Source organism: Strongylocentrotus purpuratus, unplaced genomic scaffold (genome assembly GCF_000002235.5).
Source record: "Strongylocentrotus purpuratus isolate Spur 01 unplaced genomic scaffold, Spur_5.0 spur5_scaffold_9, whole genome shotgun sequence".
Lineage (NCBI taxonomy): Eukaryota > Metazoa > Echinodermata > Echinoidea > Camarodonta > Strongylocentrotidae > Strongylocentrotus > Strongylocentrotus purpuratus.
In genome coordinates this window covers 19167108-19183969 of record NW_022145615.1, presented here as the reverse complement: position 1 = coordinate 19183969, position 16862 = coordinate 19167108, and the positions used below count along the sequence as shown (strand labels likewise).

Sequence of the window (16862 nt, the reverse complement as noted above, 5' to 3'; positions counted from 1 at the left end):
CACAGAGTCGGAGTTTTCACAACTGTTATGCCCGCGTCACACTGTCCCAAAGTTTCATTTCATTTCATTTCATTCGCAAGGTCTTCGGGAAATTTGTCTGCATGCCAAAGATTTGGCCACCGCTTATGCCCGCGTCACACTGTCCCGAAGTTGACGTAAGATGGACACTCGATGAAGGAAATGTTCAAATTCGGCTCTGATCGTAAAGAAATCGTGTCATATCGGGCCATTCGTGAGGGCATCTTAAGCCATCGTATGACCGCCAGGGGACCGTTCAGGCACCAGCAGCAACTTTGTGAGCGATTGCAAAAAATCTTTGGCGTGCCAAAAAATTGCCCGGAGACCTTGCGAAGGTTCATTTTCGTGTTAAATTCGTGTGTCCATGTTGCCCTTCGTAAGGCCATCGTGAGGGCATCTTGTCAAATTGTGTCATCTTTGTCTTTATTTCGTGTGATCATCGGTGCCAATGGGCATTTATCGCATCACGAAGACAATACGAATGAAACAAGAAACTGCCCGATTGACTTCGGAAGGCAACACGACTACGTAAAGCCCTCGCAATGCCATCGTGTAACCATCGTATTATAAAAATTATGATGACATCGAGATGGGACCACGGTGTCGGCGAAGACAGCCGAATTTAAGTAGCTCAAGCGTTTCCCATGAAAAAGCCAGCCTCAGAGCCACAGGATTTTCAAGTGCCCCGAGGTGGCCATTTTTACATAGGAAAAGGGCCCATTTTATCTTAGAAAGTACCTCTATTACTTTTCTCCCAATGATAAATGTCCCTTTTATTTTTACACGTGACTCTTTTCCTTCGACAACTCCCCATTTCCTTTGCAATATGTATCCATTTTTAATTCTCATAAGTGCCCTTTTAAATCTATAGTAAGTGCCCCTTTTCAGGTACGAGAAGTGCCCCTTTTCACTTTTGATAAATGCCCCCTTCATTAACCTTTTCAAATTTGAGAGATGCCCCTTTTACTTTGTAAAGTGCCCTTTCTAGGAAGTGTCTCTTACCCTTTTAATAAATACCCATTTTAAATCCAATTAGCGCACCTTTTATTTTCACGTGTGCCCCTTTTCCAATCTAATAAGTGCCCCTTTTCTTTTGATAAGTGCCCCTATTAAAAAAGAGCTCCTTCCCCTTCTCATAAATGTCCTTTGCCTTCATTAAAGTGTCCCTTTTCCTTCTCATAAGTACCCCTTTTTATATCTGGTCGATGTTTCTTTTCAGGTGCGATAAGTGCCCCTTACATATAAATATTCAGACCATCACACCCAATTGCAAAGTATGATGCTTAAACAACATATTGTAAGATGTAAAAAGAGAAACAAATATTGAAAGCATCCCAATTAATGTAATCACAATGTAGGGGTATATACCAATGTTTACCAAATTGGATGTATTCTCGCTTTGAGATTTATCTTTGTAGGTGCCCTTTTTTTCTCCAGAAAGTGCCCCTTTTGTTGGTCCCGTCCCCAACTTTGGAAGTCGCTCCGCCGCCCCTGCTCTTTCATTTCATTTTTTTTCATTTCATTTCATTTCATTTTCATTTTTCATTTTCATTTTTTTCATTTCATTTTATTTCATTCGTCATATAAAAAACATACATGATTAAAACATTGATATTTACAGATAAGTAAAGTACATACAAACAACATAACGAAAGACAAACATAAAATACATATATATAACGAATGAGGAACCAGCAAGAAAGAACATTTAAGTCTTGTGTGGGGCTGGTCCCTAGCGACAATTTTAACCTATAAAACTTAAAGTTGATACTCTAAGACAATCCCAAATACTGAGATAATTACATAAATAGAAAGCTTTTAACCCCCATAATAACACCAAATGGTGTCCACCCGACAAAACAAGTTTAGAATAATGAATTTATTCGAGTAAACTCTACCAAAATATCTAAGTCTGAAACCCGGAAGTGCACGTAGAGTCGAGCCTCTATCCGTGACGTCACGAACGGGAGTCATGGGCTCAGTGAGAGTGAATGGCAGTGATATCCCTACGTAAATGCTATCCTGTCAGAGCTTAGATTTGTTGTTGTTAAGGAGTATATTTGATGGATTTTCTGTTTTCATTTGAATGAAGAATAACGAAGCAACATTTTCCAGTCGCTGATTTCTTTTTATATCCTCATATTCACCTATTTGGTAGAGATTTAAGACGAGTTTACTGCTTATAGGAATTAAAGTTAAATCGTGCACTTATGAATAGGCGGATGCATTATATTGTCATGATGAGCAGTTTTGTAAAACGAATAGGTCTAGAACTATGATAGTACTTATCATAGATGTGTGTGACTGCCTCAAAAAAGGATACAGTACCAGTTAAACATTTTATGTTGTAAAATATCAAACTTGAACGAGATCATGCAAGCGCGCTTCCTCTATAATATTTTGGCGAGTGATGCGGCTCTTGCATGAACGTTCGTAAAGCGAGCAGAATCGGGAGGTAAGACCAAGCCGCTGCTCTAGGCGCTGCTTGCTTGTGATGGAACGTACGTGCGCTAGCTATATGTTTATCGGCAATTGCAAGAGAATGAAAGCGACGTTGCCAGCTAAGAAAAACAACTAACAAAGACTTGCTCCTGACTACCGGTGTCAGAATTGGTAGATGAAGGATGTTCAGGGCCAAGGAAGGCGAAAGACATGGGAAAAAGGAAGAAGAAACCATCGGGAGATCGCTGTAGTGTATGGTAATGAACTGTGCATGGGTAGACAGCTACTGTTCACTCCGTGCCTGGGCCGATTTCAACACCAAAACAAAAATTACATGGTGAAAATATCGACTAATAGCACATCGTTGGCATGTATATGTCATAATTTTTAAAAGGGGAATTGATATTAATACTATGAAGTACTAGGGGAAGGTAAAGAATTGTACATAGAATTATGATTTATTAGACTTTTCAGCCTTTGAAACAAAAATATGCAGAAAATCGTATCACTCTGCACATGTTTGCTATGGAACATCCGGGTACGTGAATATACTCTCTCCCGGACGTGAGGTCATAAATAGTAGACCAGCGCCGTGACTGATTTTCTATGCAAAGAGAGGCGGATATTTTAGACATTTCAATTGAGGATTTCGAGTAGACAGATTTTTTTTGTGATATGCTAAGTAATTGAAAAACTTAAAAATAACATATACTTGCCGTAGGTAACAAATTAAGGGACATTTATTTGCTTAGAGTATCAACTTTAACACCTAACACATAACAACTAACACCTAACATCTAAAACCTGATTGCATATATAAAAACTAATAAAATACTATTCACATAAACGTAATTGTTTGTATCTTCTTTTAAATGTATTCAGAGTTGGGCTTGATTTAACGTTAGGAGGTAACTCATTCCATAAAATTGGTCCTTTAAAGAAAATTGAATTTTTAGAGACAGAAGTTTTGATAAGTGGTAAATGAAAATGAGATGATTGTCTAGTTATATATGAATGTACTTCAGAATTTAAAAGAAATTTGTTTGATAGACTAGGAGGAATAATACCTTTATGACATAAAAACATAAATATAACAATATTATAGTCATTCAATTCAAATACTCTGAGCATCCTTGATCTCCGATCAGCAATTAAAATTCCCACCGTCGGCCGAAGGTCTTCTACCATGAGGGGCGTCATGGGACGCCTTCGTGACCTAATTCGAACGCATCGTACTCTCAATACGACGTCGTATAGCCATTGTGTGGCCTGCGGATCAACTACTTAATAAAAATTCTCATCTTCGTATTGCATTCGTGTGTGGTTCGGGTGCCATCGTCTGACCTTCTGTAGGCATCGTACTTCCTTCGGCTGTTGATTGGCTGTTGACAAGTTCGGGGCCATCTTCGTGCGAAATTCAAAATTACATATTCGTGTGTCCACCTGGTGTCAACTTCGGGACAGTGTGACGCGGGCATAACGAAGTTGCTGCCGGAACCTGAAAAATCCACCGGCGGTCATACGATGGCTTCAGATGCCCTCACGAATGGCCCGATATGGCCCGATGTATTTACGATCAGAGCCGAATTTGAACATTTCCTTCATCGTGTGTCCATCTAGTGTCAAGTTCGGGCCAGTGTGACGCGGGCATTATAATTTTCCCACATGAGCATCATGTCAGTACAGTTTTTCAAAAGAAAGTACACATTATCATAAGAGAAAGGTTATAAAGTACTTCAACATTTTAATAATTAAATAAGATTCCCAACGGTGAACAAGGTAATTATGTAGCTACGGTGTGCATGAGGGACCAATCAAATGGCGATGATAAGGAAGAGAGAGAGAGAGAGAGAGAGACATGCACACCCACACAATTACACACAGCTAGAGAGAGAGAGAGAGAGAGAGAGAGAGAGAGTGAGAGAGATAGAGAGATAGATAGATAGAGAGAGAGAAAGAAAGAAACAGAGAGAAAGAGAGAGAGAGGGAGAGAGAGAAAGAGAGAGAGAAAGAGAGATAGATAGATAGATAGATATAAAGAGAGATAGAGAGAGAGAGAGAGAGAGAAAGAAACAGAGAGAGAGAGAGAGAGGGGGGTCTGCTTGAATGCACATCAAAAGACTTTTTGTAAAGTTCGTCATTAATACAACTGTGATAATTATTCTAATAATTATTTTTAAATCTGTTTATATTGGAAAATAATTTTCTTTGACTGGAATCATCTTTATTATAGTTCGGTGCGTCAATCAATGTGTAATTGCATTAGATATTGCATCATGCTTTTTGAAGGGGTTTTGTGTGTACATACGGTGTAGGCAATATATATTTTGATGAAATTCGACACACTCAGTATTTCGCCCTTCAACTCTCCACTCTTTCTCTTCTTCTACTTTCTGTATTTTAGATGAGTCCGTTATGTTTGGTATACACATTGCACAGGTCAATTATTCAATCACCATTGACAACTAGAACAAACAAGGTCACTCATTGAATGGATTGATAGGCCTATTGTCCCATGCACGTATAAGCATCAAATATTCATGTTTTAATTGATGTTCTAACTTGACGTGATCGCCCACAATCTGAGCAGAAACATTTTCTGATTGTATCGGTCATGAAAATTTGAAAATCGAATGTGGGGGCAAGGTTCCAGGATATGGTATATACAATATCATCAGTAGGGAAGTAAAAACATATTATTCATGAAGATTTAATGGACTGTTTTCTTTTGCCCCAGAAACAAGCAATATGCATTGATCATCTATTTAATTGTTGTTATATCAGTGAAGAACTATGCAGTCTATAAACGTTTTATTGTAAAGTTACCACGTAAACGGAAGAGAGAGGGTGAAAAGAGAGAGAGAGAGAGAGAGAGAAGAAAGAGAGAGAGAGTGAGAGAAGGGGAGAGATAGAGAGAGAGGGGGGAGAGAGAGAGAGAGAGAGAGAGAGAGAGATAAAGCGACGGAGGAGAAGTGAAAAGAGAACAAAAGAGATGCAGCGGAGAGGGGGAGCGGGAAAGGAGAGAGAGAGAGAGAGAGAGCGGAATGGGGGAGGGGGAAATGGAGAGAGAGAGAGAGAGAGAGAGAAAGAACGACGTCACAGAGGGACTGACAAAGCTCTTATTGATCTATTGTGATTAAAAAATTCAATTAGACAGTCGAAGCGAAGGGGCAGAAGAAAATGTATTTTATCATTATTTTTAGCAAAGGTTTCTCAAAACTTTGTCTTCTTCTCTGAATGTCGACCGTAGAAGGATTCATTTTGACTTGATTGAATTTACTTCTCTTGGAAATAAGAAAATGGTAAAGTATACACGTACATTTCTAAGCATATTCCTTCACACATTGACTGTATATATTTGTATACTTTTCTGGAACAGCTAATTTACTGTAGATGTGTAATCAATGAATAGTGTTCTGAAGAAGTGATGTTGTTTTAGACATTATTTTAATTCTCCTGAGGGGGGAAACAGGCTGGAAGCATTTTCTGTTTGCACGTCCTTGGTGAAATACAACAAGTATTTTAGAGGTATTGCTGTCTAGTGGATATGTTACTGGACTGTGGATCGCATGGTTCGTGGTTCGAGTACCGCCTCGGCACTAATGTCTTTTGGCAAGATATGAATTTACATTTTCCACACCCAACCATGGTGAGGTAATGGCTACTCGGTAGGAAGAATTTGTTTTGAATGCTCAAGCGCCTTTTCATGGTAGCTCACTAAAGCCGGGGTAATGATGTAATTGCAGGGTCCTAAGGGAGAATGTATGTCTAAGACATTATTATTATTATTACTATATTTGGACATGCATATCGTATCACTTCTTAACAGGACTAGGACTCTAGGACTCATTATTTGAAAACAATTTTTGGTTTTTTTTTTTGTTGTTGATATTATTGGGGTCAAATTCACAATTACCAGCTCGTATTTAAAGAATCTATTCCTGTCTTCATTCAACTGAGGGTAGATAAAACTCAATTTTAAAGAAATGTCCCTGTTTATGAACAGGCTCAATTTTTTTTCTTCACAAATCTATATCAAACGTACATTCATCAACAGTAGGATTCAGAACTTGAAATTACTGCTTCATTTTCCAGAACAGCTTGAATTTAATAAAATTGAGACACAACATAATTGGAAATTCATTAGCTACTTAGTATATCAACACATTTAATGTAATTACCGATAAACATAAGATTTGATATCAAAGATCTATAACAATTACGGTAAAACTGTGTTTTTGAACATAGTTTCCATATTTACAACTATATCTTCTGTTCCAGGAAGTGTCCTTACTTCGACTTTTGACGCTTTTACTCGGCCTTACAAGATTTGTGAAAGGTACGTACATGTCACTATTCTTATGTGAAAATTCAAAATGTTCTTGAAATACAAAATGTTTGTATATCTATATATCTAAATACATAATTGTAAATGTGATGTTTTTGTATTTTTTCATATATGAAGAATTTCATTCCAAAAGGAGCTAAATCCAGGTTTGTAAATTCGGAGAAAAAAAGCCTTTGTTTACCAGATTTTGTACAGACGTCTATGTAAAAGTGATATTAGAAGTTGAATTTTTGCTCCAAAAATTTAAGTAAATAATTTTGTTCAAAGACGGGTACTAAAGTGAACAATGTTTTGATATCATTAACTCTATTTTCATCAAAAGTGGATTTAGCTCCTTTTGGAATTAAGCTCTTCATATCAAGAATTAAAATGGACGGGTTGAATTAAGGTTTTTGTTGAATACTGTCAGATGTAACGTTGAATGTCACATTCTCAAGAAACATAAATCGGGACAAATCAATTTTTCGCGTACTTGACAAATGACTAACTTGGTAAGGCTATGGATAATGCAGTTGTTAACTGTATATGGTCTGCTCCAATAATATAAACCCCGAATAGTCATAAACATATTCTTCACCAGACCCTTCATCTCTGTTTAATCATGATCGTAGCAAAAATACAAATACACGTTAAACGTTAAATACATGATAAGACTATAATTTGTGTTTGGTTGACATTAAAACAACAACAATAACAAAAATAGCAACAACAACAACAATAATGGCAACAATAACAAAAGCAGCCACAACGCAAAAATGATATATTTTATTTGTTCTCACAACAACAGCCTTTCTGGGCAAAAAAAAATTAATACACCGGGGTATATCAAATTGATTTTATTGTTATTTGTTGTTGATACAGGATTACCTTTCCGTACACATCGCTGTAATGTGATAACCCTAGTGAATGGGACAATCCTCAATCCTATAGCAGTGAGGATCTCGAATGCTCGGCCATCGTTCCCAGGGGACCCTGCCCTTCATATTGCGTGTAAACTGCTACCAGGTAATATTTCCAAATATATAGATAATTCACTCGAATATTAGTTTGTAACTGTACATTTTCTATCTAATGCATGGAACTGTAGGCAATGCATAACATATTTTATTAATCCTAGGCCTTTTATATTTCTTTGGCAAATCACGTCAAACTATTGTATTCTTTGTCACATTTCCCACTGTCATCGTGCTAAAAAAAAAAAGATTCATAATTTCAAAGTATTGCACTCGTATCAGTTCTCGTGGCATAAAAACAAGTGTGGACTACATTTGAAATTGCTGTAGGGTATATGCGATTCTAGACAGTTAATTATTTCATTATTTCAAAACACGATTGAAACCAAAAACAAAACGAATCACTATTTCAAAAACTGATATTTCTCCACAGAAATGTACTTCTGGTTAAATCTTTGACACATATAGAAGAAGGAAATGTCACGAATCAGTTACATTTTGTTTGCATATATATTTTGAAAAATGCCATGGTGGGACTGACTCTTTGGAATACTATGATCTTTCACTCTTCTATTGTTCTAGCATAAATGGATTCAGGGTAATTGTGAGGTAATTCGCCCTTAGTCCCATCAATGATTTTAAAAAAGATTTGCTTGGGGCTTCCAAACTTTAATGATTATATTCGAACATTGCTTGAGAGGTCCAGCTTGAATACAGGCAGTCCTTGATGTAATATAACTTTCCTAATCTTTCTGTTAAAACAATTTCCTTTCCCAGAGTGTGCTGATAATCCGTGTGAAAATGGAGGAACCTGCTTGGAATTATTGTCCGGCTACATGTGCAACTGTCCAGCTAGTTTCACTAGTCAAAACTGTGAGAGTGTCACAACCGAAGAAGAAATCAGTAGCATCGGCCTCTCGTCGGCAGCATCGCAAGGTACGCCAACATTCGGCCGTACAACATTTGTTAAGGGTACGTATATATTATTATAAACCTCACTTAAGAAATCCAGCAATCTGATTGGTCGAAATTTCAGTGCTTTTACACTCGGCACACCTCGGGGCAATAGCACGATGTAACCTCCACTTGAGCATATAAAAACAACTATGTCTCTCATGGCAGTCATTATTACTATACTATTTTCATGTAAACATTTAATATGATCTTGCAATATGAAATGTTGATACATTAATGGTCTACTCCAATAAGAGAATCCCGAATAGTCATAAACATATATTCTATACCAGAAACCTTCATCTCTCTTGAGCATGTTCATAGCTAGAAATACAAATATACACATACGTCAAACACATGATAAAATATGATGTAAGTTTGATTGACATTAACACAACAACAACAACGTCAACAATAACAACAACAGCAGAATCAGCATCAACATTTATTTATTTTGTGCTCACTTCAACAACCTTTGTGGAAAAAATATTAATACACATGTTTAATACATTAATGTTCTTTGTTTTGTTAAATTACCGCTCTACATCTGTCATGGTATTTTAACCGTTTCAATTTCAATGTTTATAGGATTACTTTTCCGCACATATCGCTGTAATGTGATAACCCTAGCGAATGGGACTATCCTCAATCCTATAGCAGTGAGGATCTTGAATACTTGGCCATCATTCCCAGGTGACCCTGTACTTCATACTGCATGTAAACTGCAAGAAGGTATAACATTTCTAAGTTTTTGTGCAATTCACTTAGAAACTAATTTGCAAATGTATACTTATTAGTGTTATCCATGCTATAATACTGATAATGCATGTAACTGTAGGCTATACATCATTCGTTTTTGTCCTAGTCCTCTTTATTTCTTTGACACATTTCCAACTGTCATCGTGTTCGAAATATAATTTATAATTTAAAGTGTTGCATTCGTATTGATTCTCAGGGCGTAGCAACACGACTACACTTGAAATCGCTGTTAGGGTATCTGCGATTCTAAAGACAGTACATGTGTATTACTTCCAAATACGATTGATACCAAAAGAACAACGCGAATCACAATATCTCCACAAAAATGTGCTAATGGTTAAATCTTGACACATGATTAGAAAGGACATTTTACGGAGTCTCGAATCAGTTATATTTGCGTTTGCATTTATAAACAAATGCCACAGTGAGACTGAAGCTTTGGTTTATTACAATCTTTCATACTTCCAGTGTTCGGGGTGAGTGTGAGGTAGATCGCGCTTATTCCCATTAATTAGAAAGAAAAATAATTGCTTGGGGCTACCAAAGTGTAATTATTATATTCCAACAATGCTTGATAGGTCAGGCTAGATTTCCGAAATTTATTTAAACAAGAATGAATACAGGGAACAATTTTGACTCTCTCTGTCCGGTAGTCCTTGTTGTTACATATAATATGTTAACTAAATGTTTCTCTTTCTGATAAAACAATTTCCTTTCTCAGAGTGCGCTGACAATCCGTGTGAAAATGGAGGAACCTGCTTGGAATTATTGTCCGGGTACATGTGCAACTGCCCGCCTGGTTTCACTCATCGAAATTGTGAGAATGTCACAACTGAAACAGAAATCAATATCTTTGGCCTCTCGTCTTCGACAACGCAAGGTACGCCCCAGTCTTACGCAACATCTCAAATCACTACAGATGAAGAGTCAACGGCGTATTATTCAACACGTGCTATGACTCCATCAAGTGGTTCACTTGTTCAAGCAACATCACCAGTAACCTCTTTGACAACATCTTCAATAACATCTCCGATACCATCTTCAACAACATCTCCAGCAGCATCTTCAACAACATCAACAATTACATCCCCAGCAGCATCTTCAACAACATCTCCGACAACACCATCTCCGACAACAACATCTCCGACAACAACACCTCAGACAACGTCTTCAAAAACATCTGTGACAACATCTTTTACAACATCTCCGACAACAACATCTCCGACAACTACACCTCAGACAACATCTTCAACAACAACATCTCAGACAACAACGTCTCCGACAACAACACCTAAGACCACATCTTCAACAACACCTGTGAAAACATCTTCAACAGCATCTTCAACAGCATCTCCGACAACAACTCCTCAGAAAACATCTTCAACAACACCTGTGACAAAATCTCCAGCAACATCTTCAACTATATCTCCGACAACAACACCTCAGACATCATCTTCAACATCACCTGTGACAACATCTTTAACAACATCTCCGACAACAACATCTCAGGCAACAACACCTCAGACGTCACCTTCAACAGCACCTCTGACAACATCTTTAACAACATCTTCGACAACGACTTCTCCGACAACAACATCTTCGACAAAAGCTCCTCAGACAACATCTTCAACAACATCTTCGACAACGACTTCTCCGACAACAACATATCCGACAACAACTTCTCCGACAACAACATCTTCGACAACAACTTCTCCGACAACGACTTCTCCGACAACGACTTCTCCGACAACAACACCTCAGACGTCACCTTCAACAGCACCTCTGACAACATCTTTAACAACATCTTCGACAACGACTTCTCCGACAACAACATCTCCGACAACAGCTCAGACAACAACATCTTCAACAACATCTTCGACAACGACTTCTCTGACAACGACTTCTCCGACAACAACATCTCCGACAACAGCTCCTCAGACAACATCTTCAACAACATCTTCGACAACGACTTCTCCGACAACAACATCTTCGACAACGACTTCTACGACAACAACTTCTCCGACAACAACATCTTCAACAACGACTTCTCCGACAACGACTTCTCCGACAACAACATCTCCGACAACAGCTCCTCAGATAACATCTTCAACAACATCTTCGACAACGACTTCTCCGACAACAACATCTTCGACAACGACATCTTCGACAACAACTTCTCCGACAACGACCTCTCCGACAACAACTTCTCCGACAACGACTTCTCCGACAACAACATCTCCGACAACAACTTCTCAGACAACATCTTCAACAACCACCGAGACTTTAGAGCTGACGACAAAACATCTCCTAGGTAAGTGATTCTACAGCCCGATGCATAAATTATGACGGTCAACAATTTTCTGTTTGTGAATCTAAAAATCTCACTTAATAAAAAGTGAGATCTTGATTTATTTATTTATTTATTTATTTATTTCACTTCTTTGTTCAGGGTAATCTGTTCAGTATACAAAAATAAAAACCTGGTCTTCCACAGAGCCCTGATTATAAAAACAGCCCATTAAAAAATTACATAAATTACAATTAGAACTGTACAATATCGGATTATTAAACATTTAACACAATATATGCATGGTTTAGATAATAATAAAAATCAACTACAAAATAAATTAAACAAAAACATGGGAATACATTAACTGAATATAAGATTACACAAAAGAAAAACGATCGCTATTAGAATCTCACTATTTTTGCCATTTTTCTTTTTCTGTGACAACATCTTTAACAACATCTCCGACAAGTACACCTCAGACAACATCTTCAACAACATCTCAGACAATAATCGCAATTATTTAGCCGAGCGTTTGTGTGAACAAAAGCGAGATAACAGCGCTTGTCGAGAAGTGAGATTTTTTTCTTCTGAGAATGAACAGTGGCACAAAAAAGTTGAGATTTGAATCGCGATCCAATCTCCCTATTAAAAGTTGCGTGTGTGAATTGGCCTACTGCCGTATTACATTGGTTGATTGGCTTAACAGGCTCATTAGCGTAGGCAATAACACAATTGGCCATTTTCACAATGTAACCAAATTTATGCATATGCCTTTGTGAAGCGCCTCGATACGATTTATTTCGTTCACCTGTTAAAAAATACATGTATCTCAAATTTTCAATAGTCATTAGGGCAAACATAAAGGCTTGATCTGCCTAACAATACATAATATATGCCATTTGCACTTTGACTACTAACTTACAATAATTATTCGTAACAGGTGAATGAAATAATTCGTATCGAGGTACGTAAGTACATGTATAAGTATGATTATATCACGAAAATTGTCAATTGAAATGACGAATAATGTGTAACGGGTAACATACATATTTCTCACTGACATAACCTAAAAGAAAAAAAAAAGAGATTAATTTCAATCCGATATTTCAGTAAGTTTTAAGCCCTAGGATAAAGGAACATAGACGGAGGAACATAAAGAGATTCAAGGAGACGGAATAAAAATGACAAGAGTTAAAGAGAAGAGAAAGAGAGAGAGAGAGAGAGAGAGAGAGAGATGGGGGGGGGGGGGCTTGGGAGCTAAGTATAGCGAGAGACACACAGAAATAGCGGTGTACACATTTATTTGTTTTGTTAGTTGCAGTTTCTGTCTGTTTTAGCTACCATGCCTCAAATGTATTCCTAGCTGTGATGTTGATCATAAACTTGTCAAAATGAATATTATATTTGGAAAATACATGTAAAAAATTACATAATCATTTAATGAGACATAACTACATGAATTCATGATGTAGTATCTATCTCAATAAGAGGGGGTGTATGACCTAGCACATATTCGTTATGATGGTGCGAAAATTCCACGATGTTTGAGAAGTATGCATGGCATTTGAATACACTGGTGAAATGTTTACTCAGAGGTTACCGTTCTTATGCAAATACAATAGTCCTTGCATAAGAACGGTAACCTGTAACGACCCATAACTTGTTTCCAGTGGCGTGATTTGCCCGACATAGCAACTTTTATCTAAACGATCTACGTTCTGGAAATAGGCCAGTTTCGTAATGTAACCAAATTTAATGCATGAGTCTTTGTGAAGTGCCTCAATACAAATTATTTCAGTCACCTGATAAGAATAATAGTATTTTAATAGACAGAATCCGAACTGCATACATTAGTTGTTGCCAGGTTGGACAAACGTTGTGGCTTGACCTAACTAGCAACACTTAATATATGCAGTTGCATTATGACTATTGAAATGCTATTATTCTTATCAGGTGAATGAAATAATTTGTATTGAGGCACTTCACAAAGACGTATGCATTAAATTTGGTTACATTACGAAACTGGCCTATTATAATATTGCCCATAACGAATGAATGCAGAAGGCCTGTTTACTATCAAAATTGAATTTATTGATGGATATTTCTTTCCATGGGGACCTAGTTACGAATCCAGCTGGTCGGAGGCTTTCTCGACGTAGCAACAACTACTGATGTATGCAATGCGGATACCATCCCACACACATGCAATGCAATCATACGGAATAGTTAAAATGAATAATGCGTCTGCAGGGCTTCTTGGAGGAAACACCCGTGAATATGAATACATTTTCAAACAAGCTACCATATCCCAAAGGTCACATCGCATGTTTAATACAATGAATACCTGCACTATGTCGGACAAACTCCATGTAGCTTTGGAATTATCAAAAGAAGATTTTGTAAAAGTATGCGAAAAATGTATGTGCACGGCTAAAACGGCATACTGCTGAGAAGGAATATATGTATGATGATAGATTTAAAGCTGGTATATTGAAACGGAAAATCAAGCACCGTTGTGCCAAGTTGTCATTTGAAAAACAGAGAGTGTCATAGGTTTATAGAGATATATTCATTAATAAACATTAAACTCATAGTCGTTCTTATAGACCCCTCCCTCTCTATCCCCACCCTTCCTCTCTCTCTCTCTCTCTCTCTCTCTCTCTCTACCTTTACACATCATTTCGTGTTTCTCTTTGAGTTTTTTTAATGTTTTACTCTCGTTTTCTCTCTTGATTTATCACAGCTAATATATAAAAGAGTAACGAGCAAATTATTGGATATTAAAGAAAAGGAGTAAGGGATTAAAAAGAAAAGCGCACTGTCGTATTTTTACTTTCTCATACTTTATTTTGTCTGTATTCAGATGCCAAAATATTCGTTGCTGATCAAGGAAGTTCACGTATATGGACGGCGAACCCTGTCACGTATTCTTTTACCATTGCAATATCTAGCATCATTTGGGATGTGACATACGATAGCGTGGATAAGATGCTTTATTGGACCGATTTCGATGGGAAGAAAGTATGGAAAGCGAGAGAAGATGGGACGGATAAGCAACAAGTAAACTTAAATTACGACGGTGAGAAGCTAATATATATATAGTTGTATTTCTATTCTGTTAAATGAGGCAAGACAAAAAGTGGCCGATCCGGGATTCTTACGAAGGGGAGGGGGGGGGGGGGACAAATGTCTGAAAAATGTCTGGAAAAAAATCAAGGAATCAAGCAAATTGTCACATACATGGCGCCCTCTGACCTCAAAGTATTCAGACAACCCCTTTCATATCTTCAGGATCAACCATTTATTTCCCCGCCCTTTTTTTTGTTAGGGGGTGGGGTCCTTAAAATGGGAGCTAGGGCACATAGGGGAATCGCCTTTGTTTGTGTACGGACGATGTGTCGGACCAAGTTTTGACCGGGCTCCTTATATACCCCAGTGATCTCCTGGACCGTCTTCAATGTTGAGTCCTTATTATGATCACAGTCCGTATTGCCTGCCAAAGAACTAGTACCCGACCGTTGTATGGGACTCTGGTCGGCAAAATATTCCACACTGTTGACACGAGTTTGGAGGTAATGATTATGTTTATTTCGATATATGTATTTAAAACGAAATCACTGTCCTTAGTGAAGGTCTATAGTATGTCCTTAATAATATTAAGAAGGGTAAATCAAACATCTACTTACGTGTACAGTTTAATCACCCCCATCCCTCGGCAAGGGACACTCCCCCCACCCCCTCATTCATCTGCTCCAGCTCCTACCCTGTTTGTTGCAGTCTGTCTTTGGGCCCCCAATCATGTCCAGAACATTGGACTCTTCAAAGGTAATGGACGTCAATTGAATTTATATTTTGTGTAAATAATTTGTTTTTATCGAATACAGGACCAACAGGAATATCTATAGATGAAGTTTCAAGGACAGTCTACTGCGCCTTCAAAGATTCGGGAAAGATTGTCTCGATTGGGATAGATGGTACAGGAATGAAAGAAGTTGTAACTAACCCGACAGAACCTAGAGCGGTGGAAGCAAGTCCAACTCTCGGGTAAGACAAAGAATCTTGGACTTCTCTTTAATGCTATGGTATTAACCAGCCGTGCAACTCTTTATTGGCTTGATCATCCTCTCAAACTTCTTTCCACAAAAAGTATTTTTCTGCTATTACTTTATCTTCTAATTCTTAAATGTTCTCGTTCTATTTCTAATGACTATTATTATATTTGTGTATATCCTCTACTGCTCACGCCCCTCACGCATACAATCTGTTATACATCTGTGGTAGTATATGCATTTGTATCTTCTATCGAAATCTAGTAATATTATGTTTATTATACGGTTTCTTAGATTATGCAAAAAGGTATAATGAATTTCTATGCGGTATGCATGAAGGTACAAGGAGTTTCTAGAGATTCTTTTTTGAGTAACGGGCATGAATTATTAAATAATCTTAAATCACATTTTCCACCTATAATCCAGGTACCTGTATTTCACACACCAGTACAGGTTGGAGCGATGTCATTTTAACGGGACCAGTCGCCAGGAGTTATTTTATAGCTCAGCACTTTCTGATATAACTGGCCTCAGTGTGGATGCCATTGGTAAGGACAAAACTCTATAATATATATTTTTAGATAGTACTTTAAGTAACATGAGTCCGTTGTCTCCATTTCCCCCTGATATTTTCCTCCAAATTTTATTTCCATGTAAATTTAATAATAATTAGATCAATATGAATAGCACAGCTAATATATAATCTACGGCGCTGTGATGCAAAGCAAAATTAAATGAAATAAATCCTTTTAACAGCACCAATCCAGTATTTTCGAAGAGGGAGGGGGGGGGGCGACGAAAACGTGTAATGTGAGCAAAGCAAACTGCTAGCGCGTAAGTTTGGGCCCTTTTGGGTAGGATCCAGGGGCATCCCCGGACGCTCTCTCGTTTTAGCAATTCAAAACCTTCAAGATTCGTCTTGAGCGATGGAAACTCCTAAGGACAATGTTAAACATCAAAGGCTTGTCTTGGGTCCTACATCTATCTTTACGGATGGGGTCCAGGGACCCACCTGAAGGGCTCACATTAGGGCCACTTGTGGGTTTTGG

The 16862-nt window shown here is 37.7% G+C and overlaps 1 protein-coding gene across 1 annotated transcript; it reads left to right on the top strand.

Moving 5' to 3' along the window:
- Window positions 1–3984: 3984 nt before the first annotated feature.
- LOC105440768 (mucin-3A-like) lies at window positions 3985–15812 on the top strand. The gene is made up of 6 exons (XM_030976364.1): window positions 3985–4066; window positions 7670–7813; window positions 8539–8697; window positions 10402–10640; window positions 10714–11785; window positions 15649–15812. The coding sequence occupies exons 1-6, from the start codon at window positions 3985–3987 to the stop codon at window positions 15810–15812; spliced, it is 1860 nt and encodes a 619-aa protein (XP_030832224.1).
- Window positions 15813–16862: the final 1050 nt, after the last annotated feature.

Bases quoted from the DNA above. Each gene is read 5' to 3' on its own strand.
- LOC105440768 (XM_030976364.1), top strand. From the start codon at position 3,985: ATGGCTTCAGATGCCCTCACGAATGGCCCGATATGGCCCGATGTATTT. The intron at 4,067-7,669 runs GTGTGTCCATCT...TTGTTGATACAG, and splicing joins ATTTGAACATTTCCTTCATC to GATTACCTTTCCGTACACAT. The intron at 11,786-15,648 runs GTAAGTGATTCT...TATCGAATACAG, and splicing joins GACGACAAAACATCTCCTAG to GACCAACAGGAATATCTATA.